Source organism: Podarcis bocagei (genome assembly GCF_964188305.1).
Source record: "Podarcis bocagei genome assembly, chromosome: 5".
Classification (NCBI taxonomy): domain Eukaryota; kingdom Metazoa; phylum Chordata; class Lepidosauria; order Squamata; family Lacertidae; genus Podarcis; species Podarcis bocagei.
The window spans coordinates 1,437,834-1,457,282 of NC_138129.1; the positions used below are offsets into that span (position 1 = coordinate 1,437,834).

At 46.6% G+C, this 19,449-nt stretch overlaps 1 protein-coding gene across 1 annotated transcript in view; it reads left to right on the forward strand.

Annotated features, from left to right (window-relative positions):
- LOC308588311 (uncharacterized protein) overlaps nucleotides 1-19,449 on the forward strand; it is a 185,902-nt gene that overhangs the window by 158,293 nt on the left and 8,160 nt on the right. Inside the window, exon 2 of the mRNA XM_081196785.1 lies at nucleotides 18,469-18,603. Coding sequence (XP_081052911.1) covers nucleotides 18,469-18,603 — 135 coding nt within the window. The remainder of the gene's footprint in view (nucleotides 1-18,468; nucleotides 18,604-19,449) is intronic.

The window sequence follows — 19,449 nt, forward strand, 5'->3', positions numbered from 1 at the left end:
TCTGTCCATTGCCTTAGTCAAATGTAGGAAGAGGAGTATAGAAGTGAGGGGCAAGGGGGACAAAGCAGAGGAGGAGAAAGGTCCAGCAGGGTGGGTGAGGACGTCGGGTAGCAGCAAACAATAAATCCAACTAGGGAGGAAATGGGCGAGGGAAGCAGAACCCACGTGGGGGAGTCCCCTTAGCGTTTAGTACTCTTCGCTTTATTTAATTCCTCCACGGTTTCTCCCCCGGAGCTCCTATTAAAGTATCCTTATTTGTCCCTTTATCTCTATGCCGCCTTCGGTCCCCTTCTCCTAACTTTTAAGTCCAAAATTTCTCTGCGGCTTTGTCCTCCGTAAAAAGAAACAGTGTATTTACAAGATATTAAAAAAGAAAAACCCATCCGACAAGCTTCTCATCCAACTGGCACCCTTTTTTGTCGCTTTATATCTTCTTTTTAGGCCAACTTTATGGCCAATAATTATTTCAAATTGTCAAAAATTGCTACAGCATTCACTACTCACTCAGTCCGGCCGTTTGTAGATATTGCCCTTTTAAACTGTCTGCGATATAATTATCTGCGCCATTTTCTGCTCACCAACGGGTGTATTCCTTTTTGTAAATCCTTAATCATCCCGGGCTCTCTCAGTTTAGTTTCCACATTCTCTAAATACCTCAGCACACCACACACTGGAGAATCCCTTCTTATCTGACGAAGATTTATCGCCCTTATCGGCAGAAGCTGGAGGCATTGCAGCACGGAGTCGGTGCTCTCCCTTTCTTGCGCTCGCGGCTCCACCCTGGGCGTCTTTCCACTGTTGCGAAAAAACTCCAAGCTGTGCAAAAGCCGCTCCCACGCTGCCGGGAAGCCTATCCCCCAGGGTTTCCCCCCTGGGATTTATGGGGGGTGCAGTGCCCTTGCAACTCCCCCAAGCCTCCGAACTGCTCAGAAAGCCCCTTACGAGGCTCTCCACGCTTCCTCGCCGTCCGCGATCCAAACCGGAAGCCTCCTCTTCTCCAGGCTAAACATGCCCAGCTCCCTTAGCCGTTCCTCATAAAGCATCGTTTCCAGGCCTTTGACCATTTTGGTTGCCCTCCTCTGGACACGTTCCAGTTTGTCAGTGTCCTTCTTGAACTGTGGTGCCCAGAACTGGACACAGTACTCCAGGTGAGGTCTGACCAGAGCAGAATACAGTGGCACTATTACTTCCCTCGATCTAGATGCTATATTCCTATTGATGCAGCCCAGAATTGCATTGGCCTTTTTAGCTGCCGCATCACACTGTTGGCTCATGTCAAGTTTATGGTCAACCAAGACTCCTAGATCCTTTTCACATGTACTGCTCTCAAGCCAGGTGTCACCCATCTTGTATTTGTGCCTCTCATTTTTTTTGCCCAAGTGCAATACTTTACATTTCTCCCTGTTAAAGTTCATCTTGTTTGTTTTGGCCCAGTTCTCTAATCTGTCAAGGTCGTTTTGAAGTGTGATCCTGTCCTCTGGGGTGTTAGCCACCCCTCCCAGTTTGGTGTCATCTGCAAATTTGATCAGGATGCCCTTGAGTCCATCATCCAAGTCGTTGATAAAGATGTTGAATAAGACCGGGCCCAAGACAGAACCCTGTGGCACCCCACTAGTCACTCTTCTCCAGGATGAAGAGGAACCATTGATGAGCACCCTTTGGGTTCGGTCAGTCAGCCAGTTACAAATCCACTGAGTGGTAGCAGAGTCAAGACCGCATTTTACCAGCTTCTTTACAAGAATATCATGGGGCACCTTGTCAAATGCCTTACTGAAATCAAGGTAGGCTATATCCACTGAGTTCCCTTCATCTACCAGGCTTGTAATTCTGTCAAAAAATGAGATCAGGTTAGTCTGACATGACTTATTTTTCAGAAATCCATGCTGACTATTGGTGATCACAGCATTCCTTTCTAGGTGCTCACAGACTGTTTGCTTAATGATCTGCTCCAGAATCTTCCCTGCTATTGATGTCAGACTGACTGGGCGGTAATTATTTGGGTCCTCTCTTTTCCCCTTTTTGAAAATAGGGACAACATTTGCCCTCCTCCAGTCTGCCGGGACTTCGCCTGTTCTCCAGGAATTCTCAAAGATGACTGCCAGTGGTTCTGAGATCACATCTGCCAGTTCTTTTAATACTCTTGGATGCAGTTCATCTGGCCCTGGAGACTTGAATACATCTAAACTAGCCAAGTATTCTTGTACTATCTCCTTAGTTATTCTGGGCTGTGTTTCCTCTGCTGAATCATTTGCTCCAAATTCTTCAGGTCGGGCATTGTTTTCTTTATTGGAGAAGACTGAGGCAAAGAAGGCATTGAGGAGTTCAGCCCTTTCTCTGTCCCCTGTTTGCATTTCACCAGATTCTCCTCTGAGTGACCCCACTGTTTCTTTGTTCTTCCTTTTGCTACGAACATACCCATAAAAGCCTTTTTTGTTGCTTTTAACCTCTCTAGCCAGCCTGGGTTCATTCTGTGCTTTAGCTTTTCTGACTTTGTGTCTACACGTGCTGGCTATTTGTTTGAATTCCTCTTTGGTGGTTTCCCCCCTTTTCCATTTTTTGTACACATCCTTTTTTAATCTTAACTCAGTTAAAAGTTCTTTAGATAGCCACCCTGGCTTCTTTAAGCACCTTCCATGTTTCCGTCTCATTGGTATTGCCTGACGTTGTGCTTTTACTATCTCCCTCTTAACAAACTCCCAGCCATCATGAACTCCCTTTCCTTTTAGTATTACCGTCCATGGGATCTCACCCAGCACTTCCCTAAGTTTTATGAAGTCGGCTTTCTTAAAGTCAAGAAATTGAGTCCTAGTATGCTTGGCTGCTCCTTTCCGCTGTATAGTAAACTTCAGAAGAGCATGATCACTCGCGCCTAATGATCCTTCCACTTCTACCCCACTAACCAGGTCATCAACATTGGTTAGGACCAGATCTAAAATGGCTGTTCCTCTTGTTGCTTCTCCCACTTTCTGGACAATGAAGTTGTCTGCAAGGCCAGTGAGGAATCTGTTTGACCTTATGCTCTTGGCTGAGTTTGACATCCAACAAATATCCGGGTAATTGAAGTCCCCCATTACTACTATCTCCCTTCCTTTTGCATGCTTGGCCATCTGTTCCAGGAAGGCATCATCTATGTCCTCCGTTTGGCTTGGGGATCTATAGTAAACTCCCACTTGGGTGGGGCTGGATCTGGGACAGGACTGGAAGGCAGGAGAAGACTTGAAGGTGGGGCATCACGTGACCAGGTGTCTGATAAGGTATGTTGTAAACAAAATCTGCCCTTTTCCCTTATGGGGTATCCAAGAGCCTGCATAGAGTCCTTACGTGGGTTCCCTATTGGTAGGAGAAAATAACAGAGGCCAACCAGAGAATATTGAGAAGCAAAGCAGCTTGTAAGCCTGATCTTTATTGATCTGTTGCAACAGGGTGCTCCCCTCACACACAGGAGAAAGGAGGAGGACCCAGAACCCAGCTGTGCCCGCCCTTATATAGACATTTTAAATTGTCCACCTTGGAGTCCAAGACCACCCCCAGAAACATCATACGCACATCACAGAAGGGGTGTAGCCCAAGACCACCACCCCAGATACATCATACCTACATCACAGAAAAGGTGGTCTACAACATAAATTTGAATGTTGTTGCTTTTCCTGTCTGTCAGGTTATCTTATAATGCCTTATCTGATTGCCTTTCCTGGCAGTCTGTCCATTCCTTTGAGATGGTGATTTCCCAATTCCTGAGACAATGGGAAGGTTCCCTGACTCCCCCCCTCCTTGCAGGGAAAACATTGGGTCAGTTTGGGAGTCAAAATGGTTTCAAGTCGGTCTTCCTGTGCTGATCTATGTCAGTGCTTAGTTGGTACATTTATGAACATTTATTATATATATATATATATCCTTAAATTTTATTATTACAGGTAGAGAGAGAGCAGCTGATTTTTTTGAGCCCAGAGGAAGGGAAAGAGGGGAGACGGGCATAGGCGAGAACAAAGAGAGGAGGAGGAGGAGGAATGAAAGGAAGAAAGATGCAGATGTGAAGCAAAGGATAGGTGTGGTAAACCGATTACCCATTCCCACCCCCCTTCAGAGTAATACCCCTCCCCACGCTCCCACTATATATAAGGGTCTGGTGACTTCTGTCTCAGTGTGTCTGAGGAAGTGGGCATGCAGACGAAAGCTCATACCAAGAACAAACTTAGTTGGTCTCTAAGGCGCTACTGGGAGGATTTTTTTTATTTCGCTAAGAAAACATGCTGTTTAAAAATGGATGTTTAAAAAAAGAGTTGTTTTGATGAATTGGAAGAGCTGCAAAAAGATTCCATGGAGCACCTGGATTGATAATATGGACAGATTAGCTACATACGAACAAATTGCATGTCGACACAAATTAAGAATGGATAAATATGAGGAAATCTGGAAGGAATATTTAAGCGATAAGGCGGATAGTGGTGGGAAGTAGGGGGAAGAGAGAGAGGTGGGGAAATATTGTTAAAAGGTGTAGTCATAGGTATATCAGTGTATTCAAATCTGAATTGTCAAATTGTGTTATTAGTGTCATTATGGCTTTTGCTGTATGTGTCTTTTGCGGTTGTTGTTTGTATTGAAAAAATGATTAAATAAATTGAAAAAGAAAGAAAAGAAAAGATGCTGTTTTACGAATACAAAAGTAGCCCCCTCTTTTCTGCGCCCTCCCCCTTAGAGCTGACGAGGGGGCTGGGTGCTCTGGTACGGAAGCCCTCCCCCAACCTCCGGCCCAAATGTTTTCTAGGCACCATTGTGCTGCTGAAAGGACAGGCTCTGGGCATCCGTGAGCCACGGGTGTTTTTCTCTGAAGGGTCTGACATCAGCGGCTACGTCTTGGTTTCTCCTGATTTGGAAGATGCGATCTCACATTCTAACTACTCCCAAACCCAAACAATGCCACTTTTAGCGTATCAATGGCTGTGTGATCCATTGCTTGGCGTCCTGAACCTCCACTTCCCTCCACAAGACGTGGCAAGGAAACACCTAGAGGCAGACTTCTTTGGGAGCCAGAGGGCTTCTCCCTCCCAGCAGGCCGAACCACCTTAGGCACCTTCCTCTGTGTTGCAAAAATCAGAAGTATTCATCATTTATGCCCATTAGAATTAATTCACCACGCTTAATTTGCTTTTGTACTCATTGCTTGTCCATTTCTCAAGGGCAGTCAGAGAGGGTCTTCAATGCAGGCTCCGTGTAAGCCCCCAAAATCAAGGATGGAGCTCGCAGGACCGGCTAGCAGAACAGGGTTAGGCAGGCAGAGATGGCATTGCAGAAACGATAACGTGGCAAATTCTCCTTTGTTCAACACTGTATCTCTGGAATGAATGCCCTCTGAGGTATAAAATACTGTGATTTCCTTCTGTACCTTCACAGACTACCGACTTGGAAGTCAGGAGTCTGTTTCTCTCTCTTTTATTCAGCTGAATAAACCTGAGTTCTCCCTCTCAGAAGTTCTGACTCCCTTTCCTTTGGTTGGGGGGTGGGATCTGGAAAACGTACCTAGGGAAAGAACAGGATAGATTTATGCAATATGTGCTCCGACATGGCCTAGATCTAGCACCAACAAACCTCAGGTAGGTGGCTGACTCCCCTTGCTTGGAGGTCTTTAAACAGGGGTGGGGGCATATGTTGGAGATTCCTGCATTGCAGGGGGTGAGACTAGACCCTGGGGGTGCCTCCAAGCCCTACAATTCTATGCTTCTAAGGTACTACTTAGTGAATACACATTCAGCTCAAGATTCTGCCCACAACCCTCCTACACAAATACCTATTCCTGCTTCCCAACCCCTTTCCCCAAATTTCTCTTAGGGTGCACCCACACTTTGCCCCACACTTTATAGGCACAGGTCTGTATTATAAGAGTCAGTGTCTGAATGCTTCGCCCCTCTTGAGCTGCTTTCCTTGCTTAAAACCCGCTCTTTAATGCTGAATTGTAACAAACAGCAATTTGGGTTTCCCGTGGATTGCTGTTTGCTCTGATACAGCGGTAAAGAGCGGGTTTTTGAAAGAAAAGTTCCAGGGTAAGGTTGGTGGGGAAAGAAGGGCTTGGACCCAGCACTTTAAAACATGGTCCTGTGCCCAGACACACAGCACAAAAGGTAGTCTGGATGAGCCCTTAGTTTAAGGAACCTTAGCAGAGGGGCTGGAAGCTTCTCTGATGTCCCCATCTGTGTGTGTTTTTTAAGGGGGTCCTCAGAAACCGTTGCCGTTTCCAGTCCAGTGAGCCAGATATCTTCCAGCAGGGCTTCCTCTCTCCCTGGACACCTTTCTCAATATCACCCACCCTAAACAGACTCCCCAATGCCAGGCATTCCCAGTTCTTAAAATTGTCGAATGGGAAGGGACCCCAAGGGTCACTCTAGCCCTTCACCCCTCCAAGCAACCCCCAAACATACATAGCAGACCTGCCCGCTCACACTGGGCAGGCACAGTTGGCAGCAGAGCCCAGAGGATGAGCGAGGGACCCATTGCGAAGAAGAAGGAGAACCTGGTGGACCTCACGCTGGAAGGCAGCTCTGAATGGTGCTCAGGGATGAGATTGGCAGCCATATATCCTCCCCCCTCCCTCCCCCTCCTCTCCTGAGTTGGGCTGGGACAGAAGCCAAGCGGATTTGAGTGTGTGGGTCCAGCTGGCTCCTGGTTCAGATAATTTCCCCATGACAGCCAATCAAAAAGAATTTAAGAAGCACCTGCTGGATCTAGCCAATGGCCGTCCAGTCCAGCGTCCTCTTCTCAAAGTGGCCAACCGGGATCTGGGCAGAAGAGCAATACTCTCCATTCTGAAGGAAATCAGCCCTGAGTGCTCACTGGAAAGACAGATCCTGAAGCTGAGGCTCTAAGACTTTGGCCACCTCATGAGAAGACTCCCTGGAAAAGACCCTGATGTTGGGAAAGATGGAGAACACAAGGAGAAGGGGACGACAGAGGACGAGATGGTGGGACAGTCTTCTCGAAGCTACGAACATGAGTTTGACCAAACTGCGGGAGGCAGGGGAAGACAGGAGTGCCTGGCATGCTCTGGTCCAGGGGGTCACGAAGAGTCGGACGACTAAATGACTAAACAACAACAACAAGTACTAGAAACTTTTCTAATAGTAGGGCTCTGTAACTTGCGATTGGGTCAGTCTATGAATATGTAGTGCCTTAAAGGTAAAGGGACCCCTGACCGTTAGGTCCAGTTGCAGACAACTCTGGGGTTGTGGCGCTCATCTCTCTCTATAGGCCGAGGGAGCCAGCATTAGACAGCTTCCGGGTCATGTGGACAGCATGACTAAGCTGCTTCTGGCAAACCAGAGCAGTGCACGGAAACGCCCTTTACCTTCCCACCAGAGCGGTACCTATTTATCTACTTGCACTGACATACTTCCGAACTGCTAGGTGGGCAGGAGCTGGGACCGAGCAACGGGAGCTTCGAACCGCCGACCTTACGATCAGCAAGCCCTAGGCTCTGTGGTGTAGACCACAGCGCCACCTGTGTTCCCCAATGTAGTGGCTTAAGATGTAACAATTATGTATATTAAGAAGTCCCGCCCGATGCAAGGGGTCAGACTTTGGAATTTATTCTGTGCCTGTTTGGCTGGCTAGCAAAATAAAACCCTTTGTTTTCCTCATTTGCTGCATGAGTTTTCTTTCAGCCTCTACACTGATTTTTGCAACACTAGCCTCCAGGGTAGGAGAAAACAAGCTTGCTCCATTCTCCATCTGACAGCTCTTGAGATATTTGAAGATGGGCGTCATATCTCCTCTCAGTCTCCTCTTCTCCATACCCAAGTGTCCAGAACTTGACACTGGACTCCAGGTGGTCTGACCAAAGCAGAGTAGAGCAGCACAATTACTTCTCTTCATCTGTTGATGCAGCCCAGAATATCATTAGTTTGTTTTGCTGCTGCATCACACAGTTGACCCAGGTTAGAACGTTATGTACTTTTCAAATGTCAGGTCGGATTATTAATATTATTTTTAGAAAAACCTGTTTAGTAAGTAAGCATCTTGGAATTGTTTTATTTTAACTTTTAGCATCCTGTTTGCATCTTGATTTAGTTATGCAATTCATCAGTCAGATTGTGTTTTATGTGGGTTATTATTTGGGCCTATAATTACCGATACACTTGCCTCTAATTATGTATCCAGAAGGCGTTTCACTTGCAGTGAATGGTTTATCATTGCGGTGTATTGTGATGTCATTGTTGCGGAGCAGAGTTTTAAAAAACGAACCATAAATCCATCCATATTGTTTTTTAGGCTGGTGATGGTATCTTTCGCTTCCTCTTCTTATCTTCCTCTTCTTATACGGGTGCCTTAAGGAGTTGCAAATTCTTACTTTTGTCATGGATGTATTTGCAAATATTTCATAGAATCATAGAATCATAGAGTTGGAAGAGACTACAAGAGCCATCGAGTCCAACCCCCTGCCAAGCAGGAAACACCATCAGAACACTCCTGACATATGGTTGTCAAGCCTCTGCTTAAAGACCTCCAAAGTAGGAGACTCCACCACACTCCTTGGCAGCAAATTCCACTGTCAAACAGCTCTTACTGTCAGGAAGTTCTTCCTGATGTTTAGGTGCAATCTTCTTTCTTGTAGTTTGGATCCATTGCTCCGTGTCCGCTTCTCTGGAGCAGCAGAAAACAACCTTTCTCCCTCCTCTATGTGACATCCTTTTATATATTTGAACATGGCTATCATATCACCCCTTAACCTCCTCTTCTCCAGGCTAAACATGCCCAGCTCCCTTAGCCGTTCCTCATAAGGCATCGTTTCCAGGCCTTTGACCATTTTGGTTGCCCTCCTCTGGACACGTTCCAGTTTGCCAGTGTCCTTCTTGAACTGTGGTGCCCAGAACTGGACACAGTACTCCAGGTGAGGTCTGACCAGAGCAGAATACAGTGGCACTATTACTTCCCTTGATCTAGATCCTATACTCCTATTGATGCAGCCCAGAATTGCATTGGCTTTTTTAGCTGCCTGGTCACACTGTTGGCTCATGTCAAGTTTGTGGTCAACCAAGACTCCTAGATCCTTTTCACATGTACTGCTCTCAAGCCAGGCGTCACCCATCTTGTATTTGTGCCTCTCATTTTTTTTTGCCCAAGTGCAATACTTTACATTTCTCCCTGTTAAAATTCATCTTGTTTGTTTTTGCCCAGTTCTCTAATCTGTCAAGGTCGTTTTGAAGTGTGATCCTGTCCTCTGGGGTGTTAGCCACCCCTCCCAGTTTGGTGTCATCTGCAAATTTGATCAGGATGCCCTTGAGTCCATCATCTAAGTCATTGATAAAGATGTTGAATAAGACCGGGCCCAAGACAGAACCCTGTGGCACCCCACTAGTCACTCTTCTCCAGGATGAAGAGGAACCATTGATGAGCACCCTTTGGGTTCGGTCAGTCAGCCAGTTACAAATCCACTGAGTGGTAGCATAGTCAAGACCGCATTTTACCAGCTTCTTTACAAGAATATCATGGGGCACCTTGTCAAATGCCTTGCTGAAATCAAGGTAGGCTACATCCACTGCGTTCCCTTCATCTACCAGGCTTGTAATTCTGTCAAAAAATGAGATCAGGTTAGTCTGACATGACTTATTTTTCAGAAATCCATGCTGACTATTGGTGATCACAGCATTCCTTTCTAGGTGCTCACAGACTGTTTGCTTAATGATCTGCTCCAGAATCTTCCCTGGTATTGATGTCAGACTGACAGGCTGGTAATTATTTGGGTCCTCTCTTTTCCCCTTTTTGAAAATAGGGACAACATTTGCCCTCCTCCAGTCTGCCGGGACAACCTTGATGGCAGAAAGTGAGGAGGAATTAAAGAACCTTTTAATGAGGGTGAAAGAGGAGAGCTCAAAATATGGTCTGAAGCTGAACATCAAGAAAACGAAGATCATGGCCACTGGTCCCATCACCTCCTGGCAAATAGAAGGGGAAGAAATGGAGGCAGTGAGAGATTTTTCTTTCTTGGGTTCCATGATCACTGCAGATGGTGACAGCACTCACGAAATTAAAAGATGCCTGCTTCTTGGGAGAAAAGCAATGACAAACCTAGACAGCATCTTAAAAAGCAGAGACATCACCTTGCCAACAAAGGTCCGTATAGTTAAAGCTATGGTTTTCCCAGTAGTGATGTATGGAAGTGAGAGCTGGACCATAAAGAAGGCTGATCGCCGAAGAATGGATGCTTTTGAATTCTGGTGCTGGAGGAGACTCTTGAGAGTCCCATGGACTGCAAGAAGATCAAACCAATCCATTCTGAAGGAAATCAGCCCTGAGTGCTCACTGGAAGGACAGATCCTGAAGCTGAGGCTCCAATACTTTGGCCACCTCATGAGAAGAGAAGACACCCTGGAAAAGACCCTGATGTTGGGAAAGATGGAGGGCACAAGGAGAAGGGGACGACAGAGGACAAGATGGTTGGATAGTGTTCTCGAAGCTACGAACATGAGTTTGACCAAACTGCAGGAGGCAGTGGAAGACAGGAGTGCCTGGCGTGCTCTGGTCCCGGGGGGAACAAAGTGGCGGACACATTTAACGACTAAACATTATTATTATTATTATTATTATTATTATTATTATTATTATTATTATTATTATTAAAGGCATGACTGCAGGGAGGGAGGGGTGACATCATGGGTTGTTCCGTGTGCTGATTGGCTGAGGGTGGGGTGTGGCACCTAGAACACCCAAACCTCTTCACATACCTTGTGCCTGTAATCTTGGCCATAGGGGTGGGACACCTGTAGCCCACCTAATGCTGCCCCTCCCTCATGTTGACTGGGTCCCGCATGGCAGTTTTTCTAAGATAGAACCAGGGAGGAAGAGAGCAGCTGAACAAATTTGCTCTTCTAACACAGTACGCTGTGTGGGCTACTTATTTAGACATTCATCAAAGTGCCCTTACCGAAAGGTCCGTGTGTGTCAACTTTGCATTTAAAAATCTTGCTCAAGCATTCTCTGTGTGCTAAGCTCAACTTCTGCTTATGTCACAAATTCCTAACTGCTTTCGCCACGATTATGTATTAATCTTGCGGTTCTGTGTCCGCATAGTCTTGCGTTCCTCCTTGATTTCCTCTATATGTAATCAGAAAATGCTTTATATGCTATGTAAATACGTGCAGGGACGCGGGTGGCGCTGTGGTTAAATCCTCAGTGCCTAGGACTTGCCAATCGCATGGTCGGCGGTTCGAATCCCTGTGACGGGGTGAGCTCCCGTTGCTCGGTCCCAGCTCCTGCCCACCTAGCAGTTCAAAAGCGCCCCTAAGTGCAAGTAGATAAATAGGTACCGCTTTCTAGCGGGAAGGTAAATGGTGTTTCCGTTTGCTGCACTGGTGCTGGCTCGCCAGAGCAGCTTTGTCACGCTGGCCACGTGATCCGGAAGTGTCTCCGGACAGCGCTGGCCCCCGGCCTCTTAAGTGAGATGGGTGCACAACCCTAGAGTCGGACACGACTGGCCCGTATGGGCAGGGGTACCTTTACCTTTAAATATGTGCATATTATTCTGGTCCTACAATAACTGCCGCAGATTGGGTCAATATCTTCATCAAACCAAGGTCTAGTTCCTGATCCTCCACCACCAGTCCAGACCCCATGAATTCCTGTATGACTGCTGGTCCTCTGAAGGTCAGGGAGAGGGGATTGGGGGCAGCATCTGCATGGGTGACAAGGCCCATCTAAGGGGCTGGGCTTGTTTTGCAGTCTCCCCTCTTTTCCCCACCCCAGTTAGGCATTTAAAAGGAACATGTTGATAACAACGACAACAACAATTTATTTATTTATACCCCACCCATCTGGCTGGGTTTCCACAGCCACTCTGGGCAGCTTCCAACAAAATATTAAAATATAATAATCCATCAAATATTAAAAGCTTCCCTAAACAGGGCAGCCTTCAGATGTCTTCTAAAAGTCTGGTAGTTGTTCTTCTCTTTAACATCTGTTGGGAGGGTGTTCCACAGGGTGAGCGCCACCACTGAGAAGGCCCTCTGCCTGGTTCCCTGTAACTGGGCTTCTCGCAGTGAGGGAACCGCCAGAAGGCCCTTGGAGCTGGACCTCAGCGTCCGGGCAGAATGATGGGGGTGGAGATGCTCCTTCAGGTATACTGGGCCTTTGAGGCTGTTTAGGGCTTTAAAGGTCAGCACCAACACTTTGAACTGTTGTAATGATGAAGTTATGATGGCCACCAACTTGGATGGCTTTGGAAGAGGGTTAGACAAATTCAGGCTATCAAGGGCTACTGGTCACAAGGGCGATGCTCTGTTTCCACTCCTGGAGACAGCATGTCTCTAGATACCAGTTGCAGGAGACCACAAGTGGGGAGAGGGCTGCTGTTGTGCTCAGGTCCTGCTCCTGGGCTCCCCAAAATGGGCATCTGGTTTGGCTACTCTGAGGAGAAGATGCTGGACTAGATGGGCCACTGGCCTGATCTAGGAGCTCTTAGGTTCTTCTGGGGCCTCCAGAGGCAGCCTATCCAGAGGTTCTTGGGGACACCTGACTGCTTTGAGAGCAGCATGCTGGGCCAGATGGGTCACTGGTCTGATCCTGCTGCCAGGCTCATCTGACGCTTTCTCTTCTGTCCTAGGGTAACTTGGACTCCAGAGTGGATGAGCCCCTCCGTGAGACTCCTCACCTTGAACAGGCACCGCTGCCGACTTCTCTCTGGCTTCCTTGGGAGCAGAAGACTGTGCAGTGGCCTGAAACCCAAGGCTCACCCAATAAAAATGATATGAGTTTCCCATGAACCTTGGTCTCCGCCATCAAGTTACTGGGGAGACAAAGGAGAGGTTACTGGTCTGCTGTGAATGTATAGCAGTGTGTAAACGGGATGGCCGGCTGGTCTCTGGGGAAACTGGTTCATCTGGAAGGACTTACCTTTGGAGAAGCCATGCTGGTTCTGCTCCACCAAGCTTGTTCTTCTATAGGCTTGTTCATTCTATCTTTAATAATGCTCTGAAACACATGTTAAGGAAATTTCCCAGATTCCCCCTGGTTCTTTTTTAAAAATAAATAAATAGCATGACATGTCCAATTAAGCTCCAGAGGCTAATCTTAGGAACAAGTTACATATATATATACTTATGACTTCACATTTGCATTCTTTAAGTACTCCAGTGCCAGGATTTGACAGGGGAATTACCAGGTATTGTTTCTCTGGGCTGAGCTTGCTGTCTGGGTAATTGTCCTGCCCACTCACATTTCAAATCATTTTTATTGATTTTCCAATAAAAAACATCCAATTAAATATCCAATCATAATACTTCAAATTAAAAAAGAAAAAAAGAAAAAAAGATCAAATTATAGTCCAAATTGTATTTATTAATTTCTTGGGGCTCCCCACGGTCTGGATCTCTGGAGCAGACCTCCACATCTTAGTCCTGCTTCTCCTTGTTAGGTGCTTGTTAGGACAAGACGAACTCCACCTCCCCCCTCCAGTGTGAGATTTAGTCTTTGCCTAACAAGCACATGGAAAACAATCGATTTGATTTCCCTCTGTCTGCTTTTCCTGGACAAAGAAGGGTTTGCAGGAAATGGATGTGGGGCACGCACATCTGTCAGGGTCCTTTGGGAAGGCGCTGCTCCTGCCTGCAGCCATTTAGCAGAAGGAAAGAGGGGTTTGAGGAGGGGGAGGGGGCAACAGCGCCAAAGGCCTTGGCCGTCTCCCCCTCATGTGTGCTCAGGGCAGCTCCTTCACCAGTAAGAGCACCCACCCACCCACCCTCCCCATTGCATTCCTGCACACCACAGAGTTATTTTACTAGAGGGAAAGGGCCTCCCTAGAGTCCTCCCAGAATCCAGAATGGAGACAAACAACAAGGAAGGAGTTTCCAACTAAACATCAGAAAGAACTTGGCCCATTCGTCCTTAGAATCACGGAACCATAAAAATCATAGAACAATTGAGTCGGAAGGGACCCCATTGCATTTAGGCCAACCCCCTGCAACGCAGGAATCTCAGCTAAAGCATCCATGACAGAAGGCCACCCAACCTCTGCTGAGAAACCTCCAAGGAAGGAGAGTCCAGACCATTCCACTGTCGAATGGCTCTTGCTGTCAGAAAGCTTTTCCCGGTGTTCGGTCAGAATCTGCTTTCTTGTATCTTGAAGCCATGGGTTCGAGTCCTACTGATGCATATAGGGACCTCCAAGCCAAAAAAGGCTTCCAGGCCTATTGTACCAAAGCTGCTTTATCTTGTGAAACCACATTCCAAAGTGTCTGCATAAGAAAGGGGTGATTTCCAGTCCCCACACTCTAAGAGCTGCCTTTGTTCTTATTGTACTATGGATGGCCTTGCTCTATCTTGGGGGCCCTCTTCCCTCAGGCATACCCATGTAGAGAAAGGAATGCAAAGAGATCACGTGCAGAAAGGTGCTGCTTAGAGAGAGTTATTTCTGCGCTTGCTCAATGAACATGCAATAAGCCAAGACCATATGGTGCTGGAGGAGACTCTTGAGAGTCCCATGGACTGCAAGAAGATCCAACCTCTCCATTCTGAAGGAAATCAGCCCTGAGTGCTCACTGGAAGGACAGATCCTGAAGCTGAGGCTCCAAGACTTTGGCCACCTCATGAGAAGAGAAGACTCCCTGGAAAAGACCCTGATGTTGGGAAAAATGGAGAACACAAGGAGAAGGGGACGACAGAGGACGAGATGGTGGGACAGTCTTCTCGAAGCTACGAACATGAGTTTGACCAAACTGCGGGAGGCAGGGGAAGACAGGAGTGCCTGTTGTGCTCTGGTCCAGGGGGTCACGAAGAGTCGGACACGAGTAAACGACTAAACAACAACAACAAGTAGTAGAAACTTTTCTAATAGTAGGGCTCTGTAACTTGCGATTGGGTCAGTCTATGAATATGTAGTGCCTTAAAGGTAAAGGCACCCCTGACCGTTAGGTCCAGTTGCAGACAACTCTGGGGTTGTGGCGCTCATCTCACTCTATAGGCCGAGGGAGCCGGCATTAGACAGCTTCCGGGTCATGTGGACAGCATGACTAAGCTGCTTCTGGCAAACCAGAGCAGTGCACGGAAACGCCGTTTACCTTCCCACCAGAGCGGTACCTATCTATCTACTTGCACTGACCTGCTTCCGAACTGCTAGGTGGGCAGGAGTTGGGACTGAGCAAAGAGAGCTTCGAACCGCCGACCTTCCTATCAGCAAGCCCTAGGCTCTGTGGTGTAGAGCACATCACCACTCACGTTCCCCAATGTAGTGCCTTAAGAGATAACAATTATATATATTCCTCTGTGCCTGTTTGGCTGGCTTGCAAAATAAAACCCTTTGTTTTCCTCATTTGCTGCATGAGTTTTCATTCAGCCCCAAATGTTGATTTTTGCAACACTACGCTCCGGAGCAGGAGAAAACAAGCTTGCTCCATTCTCCATCTGACAGCTCTTGAGATATTGAAGATGGGGGTCATATCTCCTCTCAGTCTCCTCTTCTCCATATCCAAGTGTCCAGAACTTGACACTGGACTCCAGGTGGTCTGACCAAAGCAGAGTAGAGCAGCACAATTACTTCTCTTCATCTGTTGATGCAGCCCAGAATATCATTAGTTTGTTTTGCTGCTGCATCACACTGTTGACCCAGGTTAGAACGTTATGTATTTTTCAAATTTCAAGCCAGATTATTAATATTATTTTTATAAAAACCTGTTTAGTAAGTAAGCATCTTGGAATTGTTTTATTTTAACTTTTAGCATCCTGTTTGCATCTTGATTTAGTTATGCAATTCATCAGTCAGATTGTGTTTTATGTGGGTTATTATTTGGGCCTATAATTACCGATACACATGCCTCTAATTATGTATCCAGAAGGCGTTTCAGTTGCAGTGAATGGTATATCATTGCGGTGTATTGTGATGTCATTGTTGCAGAGCAGAGTTTTAAAAAACGAACCATAAATCCATCCATATTGTTTTTCGGGGTGGTGATGGTATCTTTCGCGTCCTCTTCTTATCTTCCTCTTCTTATACGGGTGCCGTAAGGAGTTGCAAATTCTCTTCAGTTAACCTTTGTCATGGATGTATTTGCAAATATTTGATCTGTCTCAGTGACCCCTGGATGTTGTGATGAATGTCGAAATTGTCTTGCAGTTTCAGATTCAGACGTTGCTGTTTTATCAGTATAATTGATGAATGTCTTTTAGGTCAATTGGCCATAATCTGGGTGCTTTCTTGCCAGACTCAGGCCATCATTGTCTCTCCGAATTACTGTATTTTTCCAGCTAGAGCCATTGGCACGTGTGAGATGTAAGTTGAGGTACGAGTTTGGAGAGGGGGCAGGAATGAGGGAGGGGTGACATATTGAGGTGTGCTGATTGGCTGAGGGTGACGTGTGGCACGTAGAACATCCACACCTCTTCCCATACATATGTGAAGTTTTCAAGTCTTGGTTTACATATTTCAGTAGAGTCTATATACTATTAGTGAAATATAAGGTAAGGTAAGGCTCATAAGATAGCTCTTATGTTAGTTGTATTTTTCCTTAACTGTGTCAGGTTTATAGGTAGTGTTTTCAGTTGCAGTGAATGGTTTATCATTGCGGTGTATTGTGATGTCATTGTTGCAGAGCAGAGTTTTAAAAAACGAACCATAAATCCATCCATATTGTTTTTCAGGGTGGTGATGGTATCTTTCGCTTCCTCTTCTTATCTTCCTCTTCTTATACGGGTGCCTTAAGGAGTTGCAAATTCTTACTTTTGTCATGGATGTATTTGCAAATATTTGATCTGCCTCTGTGACAGCTGGATGTTGTGATGAATGCTGAAATTGTCTTGCAGTTTCAGATTCAGACGTTGCTGTTTTATCAGTATATTTGATGAATGTCTTTTAGCTCAATTGGCAATAATCTGGATGGTTTGTTGTCAGAGTCAAACCATCATTGTCTAGCTTTTTTTTGTATAAGAACTAGTATGAAAGAGGCCTCCCAGCCCATATTAGATCAGCATAAACAGTTGGGCCTGATGAACATTTACTGTTCCCAAGCCTAATCCTGCGGAAAGCCATCTAATTAGATTTTAATTTGACCCTGACCTGTTTTTAGGAGGTCATTTAATTATTGTTTGATTTTATACCAACGTTATATATTTGATGTTAGCCACCCTGAGCTTGGCTTTCGCTGGGGAGGACGAGAGATATAAATAAAAGATTATTATTATTATTATTATTATTATTATTATTATTATTAGTTAAGGCATGACTGCAGGGAGGGAGTGGTGACATCATGGGTTGTGCCGTGTGCTGATTGGCTGAGGGTGGGGTGTGGCACCTAGAGCACCCAAACCTCTTCACATACCTTGTGCCTGTAATCTTGGTCGTAGGGGGGGGGACACCTGCAGCCCACCTAATGCTGCCCCTCCCTCATGTGGACTGGGTCCTGCCTGGCAGTTTTTCTAAAAGACAGAATCAGAGAGGAAGAGAGCAGCTGAAGAAATTTGCTCTTCTAACACACTACGCTGTGTGGGCTACTTATTTAGACATTCATCAAAGTGCCCTTACCGAAAAGTCCGTGTGTGTCAACTTTGCATTTAAAAATCTTGCTCAAGCATTCTCTGTGTGCTAAGCTCAAGTTCTGCTTATGTCGCTTTCGCCACGATTATGTATTCATCTTGCCGTTCTGTGTCCTCATAGTCTTGCGTTCCTCCTTGATATCCCCTGTATTTAATCAGAAAATGCTTTATTTTCTATGTGAATACGTGCATTTTATTCTGGTCCTACAACAACTGCCGCAGATTGGGTCAATATCTTCATCAAACCAAGGTCTAGTTCCTGATCCACCATAGAATCATAGAATCATAGAGATGGAAGAGACCACAAGGGCCATCGAGTCCAACCCCCTGCCAAGCAGGAAACACCATCAGAGCATTCTTGACATATGGTTGTCAAGCCTCTGCTTAAAGACCTCCAAAGCAGGAGACTCCACCACACTCCTTGGCAGCAAATTCCACTGCTGAACAGCTCTTACTGTCAGGAAGTTCTTCCTAATGTTTAGGTGGAATCTTCTTTCTTGTAGTTTGGATCCATTGCTCCGTGTCCGCTCCGTGTCCGCTTCTCTGGAGCAGTTTGGTGTCATCTGCAAATTTGATCAGGATGCCCTTGAGTCCATCATCCAAGTCGTTGATAAAGATGTTGAATAAGACCGGGCCCAAGACAGAACCCTGTGGCACCCCACTAGTCCAGACCCCATGAATTCCTGTATGACTCCTGGTCCTCTGAAGGTCAGGGAGAGGAGAATGGGGGCAGCATCTGCATGGGTGACAAGGCCCATCTAAGGGGCTGGGCTTGTTTTGCAGTCTCCCCTCTTTCCCCACTCCAGTTAGGCATTTAAAAGAAACATGTTGATAACAACAACAACAACAACAACAACAACAATTTATTTATACCCCACCCATCTGGCTGCGTTTCCCCAGCCACTCTGGGCAGCTTCCAAGAAAATATTGTCTCTCTAACCAAGGGTTTAAATCTTGGCCCAGATCAGCCACAGCATCCAGACTCTTCTGCTAGCTGCATCAGGAACAGCACCATGAAAGCCAGTCTCTTCCTCGTCTTCTTCCTCATGGCCCTCCTCACCATCTGTGTTGAGCTGCCGTCTGCAGCTGGACAACAAGGTAAGGGCAGAATCCCAGGCCAGCCAGGCTTCCTTCTCCTCTGGTGGTGTTGACCATCTGCACAGCCTTCCTCTGAACCTGCTCCAACCTGTCTCCACCCTTCTTAGAGTCCACCACCTTCTGGGGAAGTCTTTTCCATTGTTGAATAACTCTTAACATCAGAAAGCTCTTCCTATGCCTTGGCCAAAGTCCTGGTGGAACAGCTCCGTCTTGCAGGCCCTGCGGAAAGATGTCAAGTCCCGCAGGGCCCTAGTCTCTTGTGACAGAGCGTTCCACCAGATCGGGGCCACGGCTGAAAAAGCCCTGGCTCTGTTTGAGGCCACCGTAACCTCCCTGTGACCCGGGACCTCTTAGATGTTTGTGTTTGAAGATCGTAAGGTCCTCTGTGGGACATACTAGGAAAGGTGGTCCCGTAGGTCCAAGGGTCCAAGGCCGTATAGGGCTTTAAAGGTTAAAACCAGCACCTTAAACCTGACCCTGTACTCCACTGGGAGCTAGTGCAGCTGGTAGAGCTGTGATCCCATGAAAGTGAATGTGATCCCATGGCGAGGACCCCGTAAGGAGTGAGAATCTCATTTCTTGTCATTTGAATCTGGAGCAGCAGCAGCAAACCAGCTTCCTTCAACTTCCATGTGACGGCCCTCCAGATATTTGACGATGGTCCACATGTCACCCCTCAGTCTTCTCTTCTCCAGGCGATGGTCCACATGTCACCCCTCAGTCTTCTCTTCTCCAGGCGAAGCCTACCCAGCTCCCTCAACGGTTTCTCACAAGGCTTGGTTTCCAGCCCCTGGGTATGTTTAGCCTGGGGAAGAGAAGCCCCACAGTTGACATGATAGCCATCTT